Source organism: Vitis riparia, chromosome 19 (assembly GCF_004353265.1).
Source record: "Vitis riparia cultivar Riparia Gloire de Montpellier isolate 1030 chromosome 19, EGFV_Vit.rip_1.0, whole genome shotgun sequence".
Classification (NCBI taxonomy): domain Eukaryota; kingdom Viridiplantae; phylum Streptophyta; class Magnoliopsida; order Vitales; family Vitaceae; genus Vitis; species Vitis riparia.
In genome coordinates this window covers 1,673,782-1,697,634 of record NC_048449.1, presented here as the reverse complement: position 1 = coordinate 1,697,634, position 23,853 = coordinate 1,673,782, and the positions used below count along the sequence as shown (strand labels likewise).

The window sequence follows — 23,853 nt, the reverse complement described above, 5'->3', positions numbered from 1 at the left end:
GAGGAACAAGTCAACCTTATCAAAAAAAAAAAGTGGTGGACGTGGATGGTTTATCCATTCAATGTCCAATAAATTGCCTGACCCACCAAATTGGAACCTTAAACAATTCAATAATGTTCTTGTCGAAACATTTTCAAAATCCTTTTCTTTAGTATCCTTTTATCACCAATCAAATTCAATTGAATTCTAATTTAACACATAGTGATGACTCAAAAAATAAGTATTTGTATCGCATCAATTGGTGTATATAAATCTTGTTGTAAGCCTCAAGCATGATGTGATGTATGTAGACTTTCTTGTAAGCCTTCGAGAACAAATTGAAGTATTTAAATCAACGATTTTTTCATATCCGCTAATATTGCTCATTGAGAAATGATGACTTAAAAGAAATATCTTAGGGTTTGGTTTGACTAACTATGTATCGATGTTAGATTATTAATTACAAGTGGTATTAAAACCGATTTGATTAACCCTATATAGGTGTATCGATAATCTTAAATTATTAATAATAAGTGGTATTAAAATCGATTTGATCAACCCTATATAGCTGTATCGATAATCTTAGATTATTAATAATAAGTGGTATTAAAACCAATTTGACCAACCCTAGATACATGTATGGATGATCTTGGATTATTAACAATAAGCGGCATCAAAACCAAATCTCGTAATTTTTGGGGTGAGAAGTATTTAATTGAAATCTATAGTTAAATAATTTAAATGATTTTTAATTAATTTTAAATATATTTAATTTTCTTTCATTAATTATTTCGACCACTTTGTAGTTAAATTTTTTAGCTCCTAGGATATTTTTGAGATAAAAAGTACATAAATAAAAAATAAATATTACCTTCTATAGCTAAACTCAATTAATTAAATAAATTTTATTTTTAATTGTGATTAATTAGTTGAAACATGCTATTCATATTATCATTAGTATTTTATTATATTTTTATATTGATTGATCTCTTAAAAGATTCGACAATGACATATAATAAATTATTATTCTTTATAAATAAATAATTTAAGAAATTGGAATTGAGTGCAGCATTTTAGGAAGAAAATCATTAAATGCAAAATATTTTTAATAAGATGAAAAAAAGGAGAAAATAATTTTAAAATAAAAAAAGATTCCATGCATGTGAACAAAACCATAAAAAATAATGGTCAATCTTTGACCCAAAAAAAAAAAAGGAAAAAAGATTCAATTCCCACCCGATTAAGTTATCTCTCTCTCTCTTTTTTTTTCTTATTTATTTATTTATTTATTTATTTTATATATATTTTAATAATAATAAGAATAAAAATAAAATTTCAAGTCACATGTATGAGGCTCCATAATAAAATAAGAATTGGTGTTAATCAACAAGTTGTTTATTCAACGGCTTTGACCCACATCATTGGAATTTAGTGCAAATAATAAATAATTGAAAAAAAAAGTAAATAAAATCAAGAAACCCTTTTACAATCAAGCTCATTAAAAAGTGGGTTTATTTATTTATTTATTTATTTTTTATCTACACAAAAGATGAAAATTTAAAAAATATATAAATTTTTTTTGAGTATATGTTTGAATATTTTTTCTCAATTCATAAATTAAAGAGAGAATTTTGAAAACTCATTTCTTTTTCTCTTTTTTCAATCTTCGAAATGACTTCAAATTTTAAGAACGGTTCTAAAAAATAATTTGAACCTTTTAAAAAAATAAAATTTTATTTAAGAACTCATATGCAAAAAATAGATTTTTTGACTTATTTTTTGTGAAGGTACTAAATGCAATTCATCTATTTTCAATATATATATATTTTTAATATTTTTAATTATATTATTTTTGTAAAAAATTTATTAAATGCATTTAAAAGAAAAATAAAAAATAAATTTAAATTTAATTAAACGTGTTTAAAACTTATTATGTTGAATTCAGGACAACTCATTCACCATTAAAAATATGGACATATTTTAATATGGATTATAATTGGTGTAAAATGACTCACATGTTTCTTGTCCATATGTAATTTTATTTTTATAAATATTCTTATCAAACAAATAAACTTCAAATTAGCCACTTTTATAATTTTCAAATTATTAGGCTAATCCATCCTATTGTAATCACCCTAAAATGGGGGGGGGGTTTGAATAGGGTGATGGTCTTTTTTCGTAAATTTAAACAAGTGAATGTAAAAGACAATTATATGCAAGTATATAATAAGTAATATATAGACAATTACATATAAATTAAAGAGTAGGGAAGAGAGAATGCAAACACAAGAGTTTATAGTGGTTCAACGCTACCCGACCTACATCCAATCTCCTTTAGCTTCAATCTCAAGCTTGAGATTCCACTAATTCAAGGCTTCCAAATCAATCCTTCAAACAATACAATTGAATTATGGTTCCAATTCACCTTCTTAGACTTTTGACTCCAAACACCTTTTACACTTCTCAAGAGATATCTCACTTTTGAACAACTTCCTCTCAAGGATTTACAAATAAAATGATCTCTCAAAAATCATAGCACAAGAACTTTAAGCTCAAATGATATAAGAAAAACTAGGATTGAAAGGTGCATTAAAGATATGCAAGTTTTAGAACAATAATGCACTAAAAAACATTATTCCAAGACTCAAATATAATTAAGAAAGGTTTAGGAATGTTAAGCTATTTAAAACAATGAATATTAAAACCTTTTTATAGAAGAAAAAAGCCAAATTAACCGTTTGGGGGTTTGTCCGGTCAAGCTAGGGGTCGACCGGTTGACTAGTCGTTAGTATTTAATGCTTGGCAGGTGACCGTTGGGCCTCAACCGGACCTCAACCTAACTTCGACCGGTTGAGGTTGAATCTTGACCGGTTGAACAACCGTTCTGGAAGAAAGAGAAAGTTTTTTGCACCCTCGATCGGTTGAGCTGGGGGTCTACCCAGGCCTCGATTGGTTGAGTTGTGGGTCGACTTGGACCTCGACCGGTTGAGCTAGGGTCGACCCGGACCTCGACCGGTTCCTCACCCGGTTCAACTAGTTGAGCCGTTTTTTGGCTCAACAACCAACTTTTTCAACTTAAAACATTTTAAAACAAGTTTGAAATACATTTAATACAAGGTTTTAGTTGAAAACATGAAATCATCCAATTTTTAAAATATTTAAAACAATATTACTCTTGGATGATTTTGGTGTACAAATAAAGAATGAAATATATGAAAGTTCTAGTGCACCAACAACCTTACAAAGAGATCTTATGAAGCTTGGGTCTTGAAAAACACTTCTCTTTGAGGTCGTCTTCTTCTTCATAATTTCTCCTTGACTTAATTTGTCTTTGTAATTGCCACTTTGGAAATCGTCTTGCCTAATCACACTTGAAATAATAAATAAATTATTAGTTCTAAACCTTGTTTTGTTATCATCAAAATTCAGATTAACTAAACCTTAGTTTCACAGATTTTATATCAAATGAGGGCAAATCAAGCGAAAGTTAATGTGTACTACTTACCAACATTAATTCAACTTTTAGTTTTTTTAATAATTCAACTTTTAGCTTTTTTTAATAATTCAACTAATTTTTTAAAATAATTTAAAATTTTTAAAAATATTTTTTAACAACTTACCAAACACACTTTAACTTTTTTATTTTAAATTTTATTTAACTTTCTAAATTCTTTTATTAGGCAAATACATTCTAAATCGAGCCATACTTGATATATTAAATATACTAATTTTTTAAAATAAAAAATCAATATTATAAAATTAAGAACTTAAAATTAATCAAACTAATATTATAAAATCTCAAACCAAAACTCATCTTTAATAACTTGGTTATTTTTATTTATTTATTTATTTATTTTTACATTAGACTATTTTTTTTACTAGAAAAATAAACTTTAAATCACGTGAAAATTAATATATCGAATTCATTGATGAGTTTAATATTGTTTTAAAATAATTTGAAACATAAATATTGAACCAATTAATACAAAAAGTTTATAAATAAAATTTGGTTTAAAATAACTGTTATTTCTTTTCTAAATATAATTATAAATTTTTGAAAATTTTCACTATATAAATAGGTTTTAAATTAAGAAAAACTTATTATGTTGAATTCAGGACAACTCATTAACCATTAAAAATATGGATATATTTTAACATGAATTATAATTGGTGTAAAATGATTCACATGTTTTTTGTTGGTATGTAATTTTATTTTTATAAATATTTTTATCAAACAAATAAACTTCAAATTAATGACTCTTATAATTTTTAAATTATTTAATTTTTTAAAATAATAGGCCAAAACTTAGGCTATACGTTTCCAAATTTTTTTATTGGGTAAAAAGATTTTATATCAAATGAAACCAAATCAAGTGAAAGTTAGTGTCGTGCTAGCCGACATTAATTCAACTTTTAGGTTTTTTACTAGATCAACTAATTTTCTAAAACTAAATTAAAATTTAAAAAAATATTTTTTAAGAACTTGCTAAACAGGCTGAATTTTTTTTTTTTTTTGGAATTTTCTTTAACTTTCTAAATTATTTTATTAGACAAATACATTCTAAATTGAGCCATACTTGATATATTGAATTTACTAATTTTTAAAAATAATTTAAAAATAAAAATCAATATTATAAAATTAAGAACTCAAAATTAATCAAATTAATATTATAAAATCACAAACCAAAACTCATATTTAATAACTTGGCATAAGATTTTTTTTAATAGACAAATAAATTTTAAATCAAATAAAAATTAATATATCTAATTCATTGATGAGTTTAATAATTTTTAAAATAATTTGAAACTTAAATATTAAACCAATTAAAACAAAAAGTTTATAAATAAAAATTGGTTTAAAATAACTTTGTTATTTCTTTTCTAAATATAATTATAATTATAATTTTTGGAATCTTTTAACTATATAAATAGGTTTTAAATTAAGTTTTATTATGTTGAATCCAGGACAACTCATTCACCATTAAAAATATAGACATATTTTAATATGGATTATAATTGGTGTAAAATGACTCACATGTTTCTCGTCTATATGTAATTTTATTTTTATAAATATTTTTATCAAACAAACAAACTTCAAATTCACGACTCTTATAATTTTCAAATTATTTAATTTTTTAAAATAATAGACCAAAACTTAGTCTATACTTTTCCAAATTTTTTTATTGGATAATTTTTTTTATATATCAAATGAGACCAAATCAAGTGAAAGTTAATGTCGTTTTGCTAATTGACATTAATTCAATTTTTAGTTTCTTTAATAAATCAGCTAATTTTTAAAAATAATTTAAAATTTTAAAAAATATTTTTTAACAACTTACCAAACACACTTTAAAAATATACCAAAAATTAAAATGATTTTTGTTCTTTAACTTAAAAACAATTTTAAAAAAAATGGTCAAACAAAACCTTATAATTTTGAAGAGGGTGTCATAAGAAATTTTGTACCCTAATTATGTTGTTTGAACCCCTAATTACTTTTTACATTTTTTGATCACATTATTCCTATATTCTTAATTATACATTGATATGGATGGCAACGGGGCCGGTTCGGGACGAATCGCCCCCATCTCAACCTCGCCCCGTTTATTCGGAACAATTCTCATCCCATCCCATTTTAAAAATTAAACGGGGTGGGCGGGCGGATATGATAAATTCCCATGTTCGCCCCATTTAACTTTTTTTTTTTTTTTTTTTTGAATTTTTTTAAAAATTACTTTTAAATTTTTAATTATATTAAAATAAATATATTTTATAAATAATTAAATTCTTATATTTTTTTATAACTTATTTTATTAAAAATATTTTTTTATTATTTATATATATTAAAAATAGTAAAATAAAAATTAATTTTAAATTAAATTAAATTTTATATATAATCGGTGCGGTAAAAAAATTCTCAAATCCGTCTAAAACCCGTCCCATTAGGGGCGGGGTGGGACGGGTACCCGAAAAAACCCGCCTCATTGCCATCCCTATATACATTGATCATTTTTTCACATTCGCTTGCATTCTCTATGTTTGGTCACGTTTTTTGTATTTAATCATACTCTCTATAGTTGGTCATGTTCTTCGTATTCAGTCACATTCTCCATACTTGATCATATTCTTGCCGGTCTTTGTAATTGGACACATTCTTCGGATTTAGTCACAAATGTATTCGAATACATTTTTGTTGGCTTTTTTTTTTTTTTCATACTTAATCCTGATTTAATATTAATAATTGTTTTTTCACTTGATAAAAAGGAAAAAATTTTAGAGAACCTTATTATATTTTTCAATTAATAATATTAATTAGAGCATTACAACCCCTAGTGCCTCTCATAATTACTCTCATTTAATATTAATAATTTTTTTAATGAATAAAAAGGGAAATTATCATAGAGATTCTTATTATATTTTTTAATTAATTAAATTAGTGAGAGCATTGATGAGTGTCTAGTGTCTAGTGGTCAGGGTCTCTCTCATATGGGAAAAAGCTGAGATATGCATGATGCTGGTATGGAAGCCGGCCTCATCATGTCATTTGCCTATAAATTTTATGCAATCTCTCCACAAATTCAAAGAAGGTGTGAAGATGGGTAGTGGTGGAGAGGGTTCAGTGAGGGATGCAGCAGATAAGTATAGGTCTCTATTGCAGGATGAAGTAGAGAAGAACACCCATTGGAGGCATGGTGGCCCTCCCACCTATGATTCTGTTAACCAGCTCTTTGAAGAAGGCAGAACCAAGGTCTCTCTCTCCCTCTTTGTTTGTTGTGTTTGATGATTTTATTTACTCTCTCTCTTTCTCTCTCTCTCCCTCTCCCTTTCTCTCTTAACAAGGTTCCTGATCTCTCTTTCTTCTTCTTTCTCAACCAATCTCTCCTGAACATCTCTCTCCCCTCCCCCACCCTCTCTCATTCTCTGCACAAGGCTCTATCTCTTTCTCCCTCCCTCTCTCTACCTATCTCTCTGAACAAGGCTCTCTCTCTCTCTCTCTCTCTCTCTCTTCATTGAAGGTGTAATCTCTTTCCTCCTTGTGATTATTCCCTTGGTTTGCAGGAATGGCCAAAAGGGTCACTAGAGGAGACAGTTCAAAACGCTGTCAAGTCATGGGAGATGGAACTCTCCCACAAGACTCTTTTACGAGACTTCAGAACCATAAACCCTGAAAAATTCAAGCTGATAGTCAACGGTAAGACACATCAACAAAACCAGATCTAAATTCAACAAAATTTTCCCACACAACCTCCTCCAAATTATCTTATATCTCCTCTCCCAATTCTCTGCAGGAAGAGAAGGATTATCAGGAGAGGAGACACTTAAGCTTGGAAGCTACAACGCCCTGCTGAAAAGCTCTCTGCCAGAGGAGTTGAAGTACTACAAAGCAGAAGAAGAGAGCTTCGAATCATCACATGATGCATTCAGATCCGCTTTTCCTCGTGGGTTTGCATGGGAAGTGATCAGTGTGTACTCAGGACCACCGGAGATTGCCTACAAGTTCAGGCACTGGGGTTTCTTTGAGGGTCCCTTCAAGGGACATGCACCCACCGGAGAGATGGCTCAGTTCTATGGGCTTGGAATTCTCAAGGTACTATATATCATTATCATTTTTATGGGTGTAGCTCAGTTTCAGTAACTATTTGTTTGTCAAATCGGTTCATATAGAAAAGAATAAAAAAATATTATTGACTTAAGATAGGCCTTAATTCATACGCAAGCCAAAACCCCATTATTTTATACTTTGAAATTAGTGCATACTTTATAAATCCCATTGTTTTATACTTTGATCCTAGTGAATACTTCAAGTCTCATCTTTTTATATTTTGATCTTAGTACATACAAGTCGGATCCCATCTTTTGATATTTTGACCTTAGTGAATGCTTTAAATCTCATCTTTTTATATTTTGATCTTAGTATATACTTTAAATCCCACCATTTTACACCTTGACCTTTGTGCATACTTTAAATTTCTTAATCTATACCATAAATCTCATCCTATTGCCATTTTAACTTTTTTATTTTTTATTTTATATATATATATATATATATTTACCGTTTATTTATCTCTTTATCAAATGATCTAAATTTTATCATATACTTTTAATAGGATTCCGTCTTTAAATAACGACGGAATACCAAGAATTCTAGAGTTTATCAAATTGATTAAAGCTTAGTTTTAAGTTGTAAGCCCTATTAGTAAACTTACAAAACCAGGTCCAATCATTTTCAAAGCTAAAAAGGCGTTTTTGATTTCATCCAAGACAATCCAAACAAGACCTCCATAACCCTAAGAGTAAAACAATTTTTTTTTTGTAAAATCAAAACACTCTTTTGTTTCCTTGTTAATAAGAAAAAGATCTAACTGAACCCTTTGTTTTATCTTTCTTTTTATCACCTACCATGTGTTAAAAATGAGTTGGTGATGAGAAATAATCTGTTTGAATGGTGGACAGGTGGATGAATCATTGAAGGTGGAAGAAGCAGAAATTTACTATGATCCAGCAGAGCTGTTTGGAGGCTTACTCAAGGGACCGCCCATCTCTGCACCATCTTCTCATGCCTGCCCATTCTCCCACTAAAATGGGGGTGTTCTTTTCTTTTCTCAAGCATTTTCCTCCGTGTGTTTGGATTATTGTATCTCCAGCTTAAGTTTAATGTAATTTGCATTTTCCTTTGTTCTTAATAAAGAGGCATCACAAGATTAGTGGCCATTCTGTGGAATTAATTTATTTATTTATTTTTATTTTTTAAAAAATACATTAAATTTTAAATAAAAGTAAAATGTTTGATTTTATATATACATATATATTTAGATAAAATATTTGAAAATAGGACTTAAAAATTAAATGATAAACCATTTTTTTTAAACTTGGTTCCCGAAAATTTTGAGGGAAAATATAAAGAAAAAAAAAAATAGAAAAAAAAAATTTAAAATTAATAAATTATTTTTATATATTTCTTTCAACTCATTTAAATCAATTTCCTTTGTTAGGATTAAATAATTTTAAAATGTATAAAATTTTAACTAATTTTAATTATATTTAATTTTCTTTAAAAAAATTTATAATAAAACTAAACTTTCCTTTCTATTTTTTTTTTCTTTTTTGGTACTTTCCAAGACCAAACGTAACCTTAGAAAAAAGCTTTGTAACTTTTCACGAGTCCAAGTGAATCTAAATGTGAAGACAGAAGAAATTAATGGATATAAATAAATAAATAAAATAAAATAAAATATTACAAAATTTTTAGAATTATTGGGATGCCATAAAGGTCATTTAGTTATCTATCCATTTTGTTGACATAAGATAAGAAAAGGTCAAATCGCTAAAATTAGGGATGAAAAGTCACCCAACTCGACCCTAAAAAAGAAAAGGGCAAACTTCAATCATTAATTTGAATTAATGATTATCACTTAGAGGAGGTGTCTCAAATATAACTTGGGTTGGGCTGCTTGTGATTATGTGGAAAACTTCATTTCTGCATTTCTTGAAATCCTGCCAAAAGATGAATTTTTTTCATCTGAGTTTATACTATTTTAAAAAGCCTTAATTAGACAAAAATCTATTTCCCCCTTTGGGAGAGAGAGAGAGAGAGAGAGAGAGCAATTCTCCTGAATTTACCACAAAAAAGGCACCAAAAACCCAGGAACCCAATTAGACAACAATGAAACACATATACAACACTTCAAATTTCCAAAATTCAAACTCTGATAATTATAACTTTCCTTGGTCTGATAGATAAAACCTTTAAGACAATGCCTAATATTTCTACTAGTTTGATGCAATTGTCATGTTTAAATGAGGTCCATTGAGGGGATATATCATGAATCTGCGATCAGCATTAAACAAGTACCTCATTAACGAGATTCGTTTCTTGGGTCTACGCCACGACGAGCTTCGTCTACAAGAGCCAGAGTCAACATTTCTGTGCAGAACTGGTCATCTGGTTTCAGCCACAAAGCCTGATTGAAAATTTAACACAACAGAGGAAATGGTTCAGAAAATGTAGAGTTTCTTAACTAGAATGATCCTTAATAATATAAAACCCAAGATTCATGAAGCAAGAAAGAAAATTGGCTATGTCTAACTCAGATCAGATATTTAGTGTGTCATAAAAAGGGGGCTGCAACTTGTGGGGTTGGGTGGGAAGAAAATTGGTTGTGTAAGTCAGAGCAGATATTTAGTGTCATAAATAGGGGGCGGCAACCTGTGGGGCTGGGTGGGTTGATAACTAAATGATTGGATTAGACTTGAGTTGATTAGGTTGTATGATTCAAAATTCATTCATAATATTTTTTAAAAATTGTTTCATATATTTATACCAACATTTAAATAATAAATGGGACAAAATTTTAAGATAATTATAAAAAAGTACAAATAAATTTGTATATCTTTCTAAAAAAATTAAAAAGTATATGATATAGTTATAATTTGATATTTTTCCTTAAAAAGCTAAAAAAAAAAATGAATATTATTATATAGAATAATGTGAATTATAAATATTATTAAGATATTAGATCAGGTTCGGGTTAGTTTCAGGTTGTCCAAACTGGCCTGAGCTTAATTCAAATTGAGATCAAGTTGAAAAAACTTGGTCTAAGCTCAATTCAAGTATTGAAAATGATTGCCCAAAGGTTGGGTTGAGTTTGGTTTATTTGAGTTGGGCCAACCTTACCAAGTAGCACTCCAGTCTTATAATGACACAGTAACAATTGGGAATTTATGAAAACTTACCTTGTGGTAGTATGTAATGGCTGCGGGAAAATTATCCTGCACGAGGGCCAAAAAGAGATAGAAGAAATCCAGCAACACGATATCAAGTTGTTGTCATGATGAACAAAGAAGCAAACAGAAATAAGAATATAAGATTTCTGGGCTTGGAGACAAGCCAAAACTCTACAATTCAATCAAGAAGAGGGGATAGTCATTTTATGTGGGATGATATGTGTATCATTTCAATCATGATTAGTACTTGAATGGTAGTGCTTCAAAACCAGCAGAAAAAAAGAAACATCCAATTGAGAAGCAGCAAGCCATTTCTTGATAATAGAGTTTAAAATACAAATTTACAATTTTATAGTAAACCATTTCCATCAATTAAGAAGCGCTATCCTGGTTTCTGTACATGAAAGTATATCAATTTTCATATTATATTTCAGAAATGGGAGACGATCGGAATAGTCTAAAGCAAAGTAGCCAGAGATATTTGACATTTTTTCTCATTGACAGTGAGAGGGTTCTCAAGCTTCCATTTTGAAAAGATAAGTCCTTTTTAATTAGTGTTTAGTCCTGGCCATGAGAATCATAGAATTGACAAGAAATCATGTCCACAAACTGGATTCTTTCCACAGGAGCCTTTAAGAGAGCATATTAAACAACACTAGCCAAGCATTAGGTTTGTGTATTCATCAAACTAAGAGAGCGCAATTGACCACTATACAATTTCACATGCAAACCTCTTATATGCTACTAAATCAAGACAAATTACAAGCCAAACTAATGAGGAACCAAACCTTAGAATTTCCGATCTCCAAGTTGTAATAGTACTTAAGATCAAACTGTCCTTATACTCATCAACAGTAAAGAGATGGACTTAAAAGCATACTATTGTGGTACTTCAAAGCAATCCACTAATAACACAGACAAAAAAATTGCATGCATATTCAACGAAGGCCACAGAAGGAGGACATTCATTTTTTTCATGGTATAAATAAAAGGAAGATACCTGCAAGTGGTAAGTGTATGCAAGGCCAGCATAAGTGCTCAAACTTCTGATCGATAATGTGAGGGCTTTCTCATAGAATGAGATTGCTTCATGATACATCCTGACACATAGTAGGTTTTCATTATGAGGTGCAAAACATATAGCTTTCCTTCATGTTTTACAAATTAAACTAACATAATCAGAAGAGAGGACCCCTTTTTTTTTATGAGGAATGCAAATTTTAATTAAAAAAATAAAATGTTACTAGGGAATGTGAAGTCCTAGAAGATAATAAGAAAAGGAAAAATCCAGGAAGTAAAAAGAATCAATTCATAGAAACTTTAGCAACATACTTTAACTTTCTATATGCATGAGCCAGATTTACGATGGTCGGTTCCCACATTTCACTTAAAGAGGAAGGAATGTGACTCAACGTTTTCTGGAACCACCACACAGCTTTATTGTACCTGAAAGTGTTTCCAAAGACAACTAACACTGTGAAAATAACTAAAATAAAGCAAGCATGATTAGTTATGGCTTAAAAGGAATTTTGAGCTTTCACCAGATAAAGTAAGCAGACAAAAAAAAGTGCCCGTGTTATACATCCAACAACATATGTATTTACAAAATAATACCAACTATACTTAATAGCATACTTGTAAATGAATAAACAACCATAACTAATAACTCCCTAACAGTATAATAAGAGAAAAATGATGATGCTATTATAAAGCATTTCCCAAACCTCTCCTTTGGACAAAAAAAAAGACCATCCAATTCCAACTAAACCACATGCAAAGGAGACACTTGCAAGAGATACTAACATCTTTCCTTGTTCTCTTACCAGCTCTAGTTCTCGCATCTACATTTAGTTACTTTCTATTTCCCTGTTTAAAAGACCTAGACAGTACATCTGATAAATTCTGTATGCTGTCAGAATAATCCAATAAAAGGATCCCCATCTGAGGCATTCCAAGTGATACTGTAGATTTGACCAACAATCACCTAATGGTGATGGTTGTAATCTTTTGAGCAGGCACTCATCTTTCAAGCCCCTTTTTTAGGTTTGATTAAATCAGCAACTTTCAGAAAGTAAATTATTTCTGATTAGTATTGAGGGAGACAATTTTATGGAAGTGTTAAATTATTGCTGGTTTTGCCACTTAAAAACAGTTTAAGTAGTTTTTCTTCACTGTATTCCTTGTTGGAGAAGCCAACTACGCTATACAGATTTTGGTTTGCTTTCATCTTGTGGACACTTTCCCTGAATGGAAATCTTTAAAAACCAAAATTAAAAAAAAAAAAAGGAAAAGAAAAAAAAAAAAACAATGAATTGCTCTGTTTTCCTCATAACTCTTATTTGGTGAATTCTGAGTTTTCATTTTTATTTAATATCAGCCAAACATTGATGTATCATATACCATCCACTATTGCATATTTCATGTGGAGCAGAGATCCTTACTCTTTCATATCATAGGCAACAACTCCAAGTTCATTATATACAAGAGGGTCTGAGGGGCAAATAGTTTTTGCCTGCATGAAAAACTGAAAACAAGAATGCTTGTAAAAAATTTGACATTTTCATGAAGTAGTTCAGAAGCAAGCTACTTCAACAAATAGAGAAAGAAAAACTAAATCAAAAACCAAAAGTAAAAGTTATGAAATAATAAGAAAATTTCCATCCCAATATATTAGTATATTACCTGCTCAGCGAGCTTAAAGCTATGGGTTCGCATGTATTCCATCCCAATATACAGAGTGGGTAAATGGCACCTGGAATAAGAGAATATCAAGATTCAACCTGTAAAAAGACAATTCATAAATAATAAGAAAATTTCCACTACGTGTAAGTTAAGAAACAAATAGAATATGTGATGAGATTTATACCTACAACAATGAAATTAAGCGCAACAAGAGTCATGCTCAATTATGGCCAGAACCGTGTAGAAAAAAATAGAGAAGGAAAGTGTGTTTCTTCTAAAAAAAAAAGGAAAGAAAAGCAAGCAAGAAAAATAAACAACCTACATACATGAAGGCAGACATGACATGTTTTCCTAACAAAATGGAGTGGTGCAACCCTGCTGTATATGAAAGTACCAGAATTGGAGCTTCTTTGAAGGGTGGTGCTTTAACATATAATTTTTTTTTTTTTGATAGGTCTTTAACAGACAAAATTTAAAAAGATGGTTAAAATTAAAAATGATAATAGCAGGATTCAACACCCAAATTCAAGTTGGGAAGAAAGTAAAATGAGATGAGATGTGCATTAAGTGTATGGTCTAGTTGACCATCGTATTAGATCTTTAATCAGTAATTTAACATAGAGACACTGAATTACATATGTACATAAACACAAAATTCTTGTTTATAAGAAAAATGTGACGAATTTTAAAGCAAGATGCTTCCTAGATATAGTAAGGGAGTAACTCCCCTATTCCAGCACACTCCTGCTTTCATTATTCTATGCCACAGGTATAAAGTACAAGATCATCACAAAGAAAGATAAATCCAAGAAAGAAAATAGACGAATTAATGATCAGATTGAAGTAGGAAAACTGAAGATGACTTGTTCCTTTTCATTTTTTTCAGTGTCATATGGAATTGAACTGGAACCTCCCTGTCCCCTGTCCAAGCCTTTGAGGCAGGAAATTAAAGGCTCCAGTTAACAAGAAATGCGCCAAGCAGCCTAATAGATTATTGTACTAGATCAGTAGAGAGTCCTTAAAATATAGGCACCACATCCACAAACATGCATGAATTGTTGAGTGCTTGAAGAGCATGTGTAAGGCCTTGTGTTGGTCCTGACATGAAATTAAGACCAAATAAAGAAACTGATCCTGGGGCTTACTTTAAAACTTAGAAAAATGTAAATAAATAACAAATTCATCAATCCTTAAGGATAAATCTTATACATCATATATAGCTACATCACTGCAGGCAAGCACACATGATATTCCAAAATTCGTGACTCCCCATATTGAAGTCATTATCAATGTTCTTATACAAACAATTATGCAAATTCTCAGGACCTTATTTACTCTTTTTCTTATAGGCAAATAGATGTGCAAACTACATTCAAAGGCACCCAAGAAAAAGAAGGCACTTTATATAGCCAAATAGGATGTATACAAGGTGTGGAAAAGCCATAGCAAAAAGAGAAAACAAAGGCAAACACAGCAAAAAAACCTTCAAACTATCTGTAAAATAAAGGAAGGAAAGATGGGGAAACCCCATGAGACATCAGACCACATGAATAAAGCCTTCAGAAAAGAAACTTTCATCGTCAGGGGTAAGCATTCAACACCTTTGGAAGTTCTAATGCACTCCTTCCAAATTGTACAAAACAAACATGTGAACAACCATTCACATGTGTTGACATGTACAGATCAGCAGAATCAAGTTTACATCTTCATAATTGCAAACCAGACTCTTAAAACAAGAAACAGCCATAATATTTATGGCACTACATTTGTTATTACACCACCACCACCATCCACCTCCAGGCAGATAAAAGTCATTAAATTAAATATATTAGTTGCATGGAGAGCTACCTTAGAAGTCAACAATTAAATATAAAACAAGTTAACAAATTCCATAAAATTTTATGAATTATACCTAGTGCTGAAGAAAATAGTTCTGAAGAGATGTATTGAAGTAATAAAGGGTAACCAAGGACTATTATGAGAACTTGAGGGTAAACTGGTGATTTTCACCACAAGAAGTCTGTATCATGGGTCAAGATAAAGCCTTCTTTTTTGCCTTAGCATGGCATTGATTGGGAATATGGGAAGAGATCCTATGTTCTATGCCATTTGCTAAAGATAGTTTCAATTGATGTAATTGAAATTTTATAAGCTTTGGAATCAAAAGGTTTAAGAGAAGATCAGAACTGAGAAAATTGCTGATTTTGGCAATGTGCAATGAAACCACCATCTTACTAGTAAAACACAGGTCAAGTTGAAGATGTTGCAAGGAGGAAAGACCAAAAAGAAAGTGGTTTGAAGAAGGAAAATATACATATTTTCATATGATTCAGCATAACCATGCCCAAATAGAGTGGGATGATAAAAGGGCCTTTTTTTTCATGGGGAAAAAATAATAATAAAGTTAACATGAAGAAGTGAATAAACAATGTTTCACGAACACAAAGAAGTGAATAAACAAAGTGACACACAAAGTTTGCAGTACTTCATATAGCAGTATCATTATATTTGTTCCTCTAAGAAAGTACATGTATCTTGTGCTCTCCTATCATTTCATCAGAAATTTTGACGGCAACAGATACTCTAGGACAGGGAAATGCAATCTCTCTATGTGCGCAACATAAAACTTCAATACACACACAAATCTATCAAACCATACAATAAATTTTAAATTAAATTAAATTAAATAAATAAACTCCAAAAAATAGAAAGACAAAAAATAAAGAAAAAATCCCAGAAAAGGAAACTAATAGAGAAAACATCACTGAAGCCAGCAAAAACTTATTGATACGAACATATCATTTTGAGTGCTCATAGCTTTAGTTTTTTGGTAAGTTACTTATAGATTTACAGCTAAGTGACAAGCATGAATTAGACAGAAAAGAAGATCAAACAAATTACTATACTAAATTACCCAGGAAACAAGCGAGCAGCAGTTCGATAAGCCAACATTGCTTGGTCACCCTCTTCTTGAGCAGCATAAGCATTTCCACAACCTATCAAAGCAGGAGGAAATGTTCCATCTAGATTTGCAGCCTTGCTATAGAATATAACCCAGAAAAAAGAAACCAACTAGGATTAGAATGACAAACTTAACAAACATTACCAACAAGGTACAACAGCAATAATAAATTAAAAGGACTAGTTGCATGGACAAAAAATAATTTTAGATTAATAATTCAGTCCAAACCCCCGTAATGAAGATATATACAATATGAGCTTCCTGTTCCTAACTAGAATTTGCATACATCAAGAGCTTACCAAATTGTTAGGCCTCTGATGGATGAGCAAGTTACAGTTTACAGAAAACAATCACCACCTCAATTTTGTACAAGTGAGAAAACAATATAAAGTTAGAGGGATAAAGGGATGGACAAGTGTCCATTCCCTCCATCCCTTCTTCGAACACGCGCAACTAGAAGAACATACCCACACTTCCATAAATAAAACACCAGTTAAAAAATAACCACTTAAAACAAAATGATGTTCAAGCAATGGTCAATATTAATATGATGTTCAAGTTCAACGGCTTCTATTATCTGGTTATATTCATGTTATTGAGCTCAGGAGATTTAAAGCATGTCCAGGTGATTGCTCAGACAAGAAGAAAGTCTATTGCACAGGCTCATGCACATTACAAAAAGGTAGCTGGGAAATGACACCAGCACTGCTGGTAAAGAATGTAAAATTCCGACCACAGAAGGCATATAGCATGTCAATGCCTTCCAAAGAAAAATGCCAGAGTGCACTCTCATAGTAGATGAATGCCAGAGAAATCAAAACTAATCCATTTTAAAGCAGAACTGACCTAACCCCTTCCTATCAAATGGATGGAGTGAGGAACCAGCAAATAATGATACAATTAATGTATGGAAACCCAACATATGACCAATACTGCATCCATTGAAATTTGCCAAAAACTTGATAGTGTATTATCCTTACCTGAAATAACGGCGTGATTGGTCATACTTCTTGATACAATAGTAGTAGCAACCAACAGCAAACCATGAAAGTGCCCTTAAAAATAACAAAAGAAAAGAGAACAAGAAAAAAGGCCTGATAAGTGAAAATAAAGGAGCAACAGCAATCATTGATAGACAAGCTCAAAGGAAACACCTTTCTTTTCCTCTTGATATACATATTTTACACACACACACACACACACACACACACACACACATATAATAATAAGGGCTCAATCCAAGCACACAAAGGATGCCATCTGAGGCTAAAAGTAAGGAAGGCACACAATAGACACACCAGTTCAAACCGAGTCAAGAAAAGTTTACATCTAATTCCCCAGCAAGCAAACCCCACCTGCCCAGCCCTCCCCATCTCACCTGTTACACAATAGATGCAACAGTCCAAATCAACCCTTAACTGTCAATTAAGTCTTAAAAGGAAGAGTTAGCATCTCCTCCCCTCTCCTCCCTCCCACCAAAAAGAAAAATAAAAATAAATAAAAAATAAAAAATAAATAAAATAAAGGATTTAAGAAGAAGATTTTTACCAAGACCATTCTATTCCTCTAAAATTCTCCTCTGTTGCTTTTCATATAGTCTAGAATAAATAAAGGCGGTGATCTTCCAAATTGGCTTTTGCCCTTTCCTTAAAAAAATACCATGCCCTCTTAGAGGTACCTCCTTAGTCGTGTGAAAAAGGACCCAAGACACTCCAAATAGGGAGAAGGCAGACCCCATAAACTGAAAGACTGCTGTGGATAATGATATAATTTGTCAACTCCTTTCTCTGTTTGCTTTGGCTACACCAACTCACCAATGTCCATCCTTATCACATAAATTGATAAGTCATCAGAATTTTCTTCTACACGGCCTCTTAAGCAAAGAGAGCCACCTTTAGTCCCTGATCTCTTGGACCAGGGAAAAAATAGCTGCACTGGAAGACAACTACTAGTAGTAGGATCTGACTACGAAAAATCCTTTCTGGGAAGCCTCTCACATCAACTTGCCCTCAACACCACTATAGCCAGCTATTATGTTGAAAAGCTGCAAAAACGAATCCACTTCCTCTATCTCACAATCAAAGGCGCCTCTCCTAAATCTTGACTTCCAGCAACCCCAATGCCCAAACCTGTTGAAATAATCCATAACCCACACTTCTTTGCCAATAGCAAGATAAAAAAAAGTAGGGAACTGAAGCTTCAAAGGAGTTACTGCACCAAAGATCATAACAGAACTTAGTTCTGAACCTATGTCCCCAAAGAATCACACACTCTAGATTGAAACCTTCGCACCCTTTCCTCACAGCTTTCTTAAAGAGCTGTCCTATAATCCTTCTTTACCTCCCTCAAGCACCAAGCCCTCAAGGAAAAATTATTTCAAAAACACTTTTCAACTGATAATCTTATCAAGTTTGACAAAAACAAAAATAGCTTTTGGGTTTTTCCCTTTTTCCCCTTTGGTAAAACACCTCAACCACAATCATTTAGCCCTTTCTATGTTGTCATTGTCAGCCTCAAGTTTAAATATTATTTTGCTCTGTACCTTGATGGAACCCCTTGGTGGGGTTCTTCAAAACAAAAATAGTGAAGTGACCTAAACACACAAATTGAAACATGTCAGCCTAAAAACAAGGCAAACAAAAATGTTATTTCACCAACTTAGAAGTGGTTTGAAGATCCTCAACCCAACTATTATGACAGATTATCATCATTATACCACAGGTTCAATTTTAACCATGATTCTAAGCACAACATCTTATGCTATAACTGTGGTTACTATCTGAAGTGCAAATTAAACTCAGAAAAACAAAATCTAAATACATTGAAAAAAGAAGGAACATAATGAAAGAAAGCATTCTCACTTTTGAGGATAATCTTTCACTAAATTGCATGCCATAAGATAGAGTTCATTTGAATGTCCAAGCTCCATAGCAGCTGCTAAATGCACTAAGGTACATTTCATATGGAATGGATCTTTTTCAAGCAATCTGGAATAAGTGTTGTAGGAGAAACATAAAAAATCAGGTCAGATTAGGCATATTAAGAAACAAATTACAGCTCTATTCTTTTCAGAAGCAGTTTCTAACTTACATAGCAGTTAGTTCAAAACATTTTTGGTATTCGCCGCATTGATGATAGTATTCAGCTTTGCAAGCTAGAAGATCTGTATTGTTTTTCAGTGTGCAAATGAAGGATGGGTCCGAAGGATTAATGTTACAACTTTGTTTTTCAAGTTCTGTAAATTTGGCTTCTACCACAGTTTCTTTGTCATACTGGAGAACACAAGAAAAACAACTTGTTAGTAAATGCAAGCATTTTCTTACAATTCTGATCCATGTGGTTGAAACAAAAATAGACAAATGCATAAGTCAGATTCAGCAACATGTTTTATATTCAAATTATTAAATATTCAAGTTGAAGATTTGGGTACCTTCTTTATCAAACATGAATAGAATGAAGAGAGCCATCCATCTTCAGGAGCAAATTGCAAAGATGAAAGTAAACTTGCTTCTGAAATTCAGTAACAATAACAACTATCAGATCTCCTGAACCAAAATAGTTTTTTGGAGAAATACAAAGGTTTATTCAAGAATTCAGTAGATGAATCAGACACCAGAATGGAAGGACTTGAAAAGTGCAAGAAAGACATAACAAAATAAAAAGGAAAACGATTCTCTTTAATCACATGCATAAATGACTAGAATAAAATTATTACAGCAGATATCTTACCTTCCTCACTCGTAAGCATGTGATTTTCAATAAGGCATTCCAAAGCCTGAAATGATTGAGACATGCAGCAATGAGGAGAAGATCACAAATAATGATGAATATATCCTAAAAAATAAATGAAATCTAATATATTCCAACTGAAACAACCACATCTGAAGTAAAAATGAAAATAAATAAATAAATGATAAAAAATAAAACCTAAAAATTGGAAGTAATGTATTCAGAAAACTGGACTGAAAATTCACAGCTGTTTATCAAATTCCAAAGACAGTGATTTCGGCTACTTAACAAGGGGTGCTAATGCCCTTGACTACTGTAAAAGGTTATAGAACTGAAGTAATAAGCCATATTCATATACTAAAGGGAAAATATTGATCATTGCCCAAAAAAAAAGGAATAAGACATGACAAAAAATCAAATATTCAATGTAATTGTAAAAATACATGTGGTGTACCTCATAACACAAAGGATCCGCTTTGATAGCAGCTTTATACCTTAAAGCATCAGAAAAGGAGCAAACAAATATTCAACATAATCAATAGAATTACAGGAAAGAAGTAAAATTCTACAGGAAAAATAAAAGAAAAAAAATAGTATAGCAGTCTAGACAAAATAAAACTATAGAATAAATTTATTCAAAATGAAAACCAATATCATAATAAGAAAAGGAAATCCACATGAATATGCCATTAGGTTATGAACAGAAACAAGAGTAACAAAAGGGTCCATGTTCAAATAAAAAGCTGTCTAAGAAATGAAACAATCATATGAGAAAAGACAGTCTTGATGCAGCTAGTTTCAGAAGATATTTATTTATGGCACCAGTATGGATTACAAATTTACCCGACTGATAATTTTTTTTTTAATTGTGCTCAATATCAACATTAGCTTTTACTTATTTGCAGCAATGTCTACTTCAAAATCAATGTTACTAGTTCAGGGAATAAATTTGACTGGAAGAGACAGACAAGAAAATCAATATGGTTAGAATTAGATTCTGTACATGAATGGTTGAGATCATTTTCATAGCCCCTAGCTAAATAGGCTTTTATTCTACACACCCTATGATGATTATGGTATTCTTCAATCAGGGAGTCTCACAACTTCTAAAGATTTTAAAAATTGTTAAAGAACACCAGTAGAAATATTTATTTATGAAATAAAATAGCATAAAATATCACATGATTAAGCAAGAAGGCAGAGAAAAACTAACCAAAGTCGAGCCTGGGCACGATTTTCCAAAGCTTCATATGCCTTGCCTCTTAGAAAGCATATTGCTGAAGAGATCTGTCACAAGATAGTATAACACATCTTCCTGTTCAGAACCTTCTAGCAAAAAAAATAACCAAACATCTGAACATACTTTATTAAGAATCATACCTTGTTCATCAACCAAAATTGATCAATCAATAATGAACATAAAATATAACCATTGGATGAAAGATTTAAGGATTCTCATGCTTCCTTTGTACACACATACGCTATATATATATAAATATAAAAGAAAGCTCACATTGATTTCACGATCTTCCCCTTCTTTATCTAAGTACATGACATTGCAATCCTTTGTGTCGTTAACATTTCCATGTTCATCCACTTTAGCATCGCCAAGCATTAACAGACATTGATCCCACTCCTTTTGTTCCTCCTAATTGTACATATACATTAAAAGGAAGAAAAGGCATCATTTAGTCAAATGAAATAAACAAAAGCATCTAAAGAACACAACACAACTATGGTGTTTTTGTTCAAACTCATCATAGTTTATATGATAGGGATAAGTCTAGAATACAAACATGTTTTATGATCTAAAAACCTACCTTCAGTTACTGACTAATTTGAAGAGTTATTGATGCCACATTAACCAGTTGATCCTATGCTATAAATAATGTACTCAATCATTGAATTGAAAAAGTAAATAATGATAATAATAAGTTTTAGCTTGATGAATATTCACCATGTTGGACCAATTCTGTAAGAAAAATAACTTTCTTTATATAGGAGACAAAAATTTATTTTATTTTCATGTCATTAATCGCACCTTACACTATTGAGCATATTTGGAATAAAATAAATTAAAGTTAACCATTTTTAAAAGCTGCAAAAACTACTATGGATCCTTTTACATTTCTTTAATTTATCCATCTACCCCATCTACATCTAAAGTGTGTGTATATGCATGTGTATGTATCAGAAGTCAGACTATACTAGTAAAACCAAATAAAAAAAGACAACGACTCTCCATTTGGTTGATTAGAAAATGTAGGAAAATAATTTATTTTTTTCAAAAAATTGAAAAGCTCGCCTTCGCTTTAACCAAATAGTTGCAACAACATAGCTGAGTTGAGGATTTCATTTATACATATCCCAAATGAGGAATGGTCTAACTTCTAAGGAAAACATTCAATAAATACATCCATAAAATCTTTAAAAAAGGGTGAAGGCTCCATTTGGAGCACTGAAGAACAAGGGAAAGGAAATGGGACTGAGTCCTGAACATGATTTAAAAACTGATCTCTTTCTCAAGCCATTTTTCTTCCTTTTCCTTTGGCATTTTCCCAACCCAAACAAATCCCAACTGGAAAGAATCAAGTGAAAGGAGGGAAAATGATTAAGCAACCAATATTTAACTAAAATATTTTTAACACACATTGTCATTCAATTTTCATGTGCTTTCCAATAATCAAAAGCTCAAACACCGTCTAGTAACTAAGAAAACAACAGAAAGAAAATTGAAATTCAAACACTCGCATTTTCGCAGCGCAGTTCCCAATTAAGTAAGGCCCCCATTTGGATATACTTCGCTTTATGCTTACAAAATTTGGGAAAAAAAATCCGAAATTAGAAAGAAATGTTTTTCCATTGTTCCATTTTGCAATTTTTCTTCATTTCCAACACATTTCACCCACATTTTAAAAAGCAAAGGTGAAAACACAACCACCAAAGCTTTTTTTCATTTAAAACAAAATAATAATAAATATTGTTCCTGAAAAAAAAGAAGCATTAGACCAAAATAAATATCCACGATTTCAATTTTTTTTTTCAAATTTCACACAGAAGCTGAAAATATTAAAAAAAAAAAACAAATAAAATAAAAATAAAATAGTTTCTCAGCGGCCAAACAGGACAAAAAAATAAAAATAAAAATCAAAGATAACATTTTAAGAAAAAAACCCTAACCCCCAATCTAAAGCCCTAAAAAAAAGGAAATTTGGGGGGAGAAAGAGGTAGAGAGTACAAGGCATTTGGCGGCGAGGTAGCGGAAGCGGAGATCGCGGAGGACGATCTGGGAGGCGTTGAGGAGGTGGAAGGCGCGGCGGTAGTGGCGGCCGAGGAAGAGAGCCTGCGCCTGCATGTAGATGTCAGCTGGATCGGAAGTGAAGGCAGCCACTTTATCCGCAAAAAATATGGCAGAGGAGTAGAGATGCTTGCTCAAGCAATCCCTCACCACTCCTCTCAGCTTCTCTATCTCTTCTTCTCTCATCTTCATTCCTTCTTCTTCTTCTGATTCAGTGCTCTGAGAAAGAGAGAGGCTTCTGGGCTTTAGTGGAGTTTGTCCTAGAGAACTGGTGAAGAGTCCTCTGTCTCCCTACAGATATACAGATGAAGGGAGACTGCGAGAGAGAGCGGGAGGTTGAGATTTGAGAAAGTGCGTGGGCCGTCTGGGCTTTGGGTTTTTGAATTTTGAAATGGATCATGGGCCGGTCCATTCATTTAAGGTCCGTTGGGATGGCGTTAAACATGAAGGACCTGTTTTGTAATTTAAAAAAAAAAAA

General features: G+C 31.5%; 2 protein-coding genes across 4 annotated transcripts; one reads left to right on the top strand and one right to left on the bottom strand.

Moving 5' to 3' along the window:
* Window positions 1-6,547: 6,547 nt before the first annotated feature.
* Window positions 6,548-8,691, top strand: LOC117908664 (pathogen-related protein). Its single transcript, XM_034822329.1, has 4 exons — window positions 6,548-6,727; window positions 7,039-7,171; window positions 7,269-7,567; window positions 8,434-8,691. Exons 1-4 carry the CDS (start codon window positions 6,575-6,577, stop codon window positions 8,557-8,559), a joined length of 711 nt encoding a protein of 236 aa, XP_034678220.1. The 5' UTR covers window positions 6,548-6,574; the 3' UTR covers window positions 8,560-8,691.
* Window positions 8,692-9,222: 531 nt separating this feature from the next.
* LOC117909594 (anaphase-promoting complex subunit 6) lies at window positions 9,223-23,665 on the bottom strand. Of its 3 annotated transcripts, none has more exons than XM_034823662.1 (17): window positions 23,316-23,665; window positions 21,591-21,725; window positions 21,291-21,364; window positions 20,532-20,571; window positions 20,078-20,123; window positions 19,779-19,858; window positions 19,439-19,620; window positions 19,210-19,335; window positions 17,329-17,403; window positions 16,301-16,426; window positions 13,387-13,456; window positions 13,146-13,228; window positions 12,037-12,150; window positions 11,705-11,804; window positions 10,714-10,749; window positions 9,833-9,941; window positions 9,223-9,474 (listed from the first exon to the last, which is right to left on the bottom strand). In XM_034823662.1, the coding sequence occupies exons 1-16, from the start codon at window positions 23,565-23,567 to the stop codon at window positions 9,837-9,839; spliced, it is 1,644 nt and encodes a 547-aa protein (XP_034679553.1). In that variant the 5' UTR covers window positions 23,568-23,665; the 3' UTR covers window positions 9,223-9,474; window positions 9,833-9,836. The 3 variants fall into 3 exon arrangements, with proteins under 3 accessions (XP_034679553.1, XP_034679554.1, XP_034679552.1); XM_034823663.1 differs by lacking the exon at window positions 9,223-9,474 and adding an exon at window positions 9,576-9,590; XM_034823661.1 differs by lacking the exon at window positions 9,223-9,474 and having other exon boundaries at window positions 9,634-9,941; window positions 23,316-23,664.
* Window positions 23,666-23,853: the final 188 nt, after the last annotated feature.

Bases quoted from the DNA above. Each gene is read 5' to 3' on its own strand.
- LOC117909594 (XM_034823662.1), bottom strand. From the start codon at position 23,567: ATGAAGATGAGAGAAGAAGAGATAGAGAAGCTGAGAGGAGTGGTGAGG. The intron at 12,151-13,145 runs GTAAGGATCTCT...AAACACTTTCAG, and splicing joins GTTGCCTATGATATGAAAGA to GTACAATAAAGCTGTGTGGT. The intron at 10,750-11,704 runs GTATCTTCCTTT...GCCCTCGTGCAG, and splicing joins CATACACTTACCACTTGCAG to GATAATTTTCCCGCAGCCAT.
- LOC117908664 (XM_034822329.1), top strand. From the start codon at position 6,575: ATGGGTAGTGGTGGAGAGGGTTCAGTGAGGGATGCAGCAGATAAGTAT. The intron at 6,728-7,038 runs GTCTCTCTCTCC...CTTGGTTTGCAG, and splicing joins TTGAAGAAGGCAGAACCAAG to GAATGGCCAAAAGGGTCACT. The intron at 7,568-8,433 runs GTACTATATATC...AATGGTGGACAG, and splicing joins ATGGGCTTGGAATTCTCAAG to GTGGATGAATCATTGAAGGT.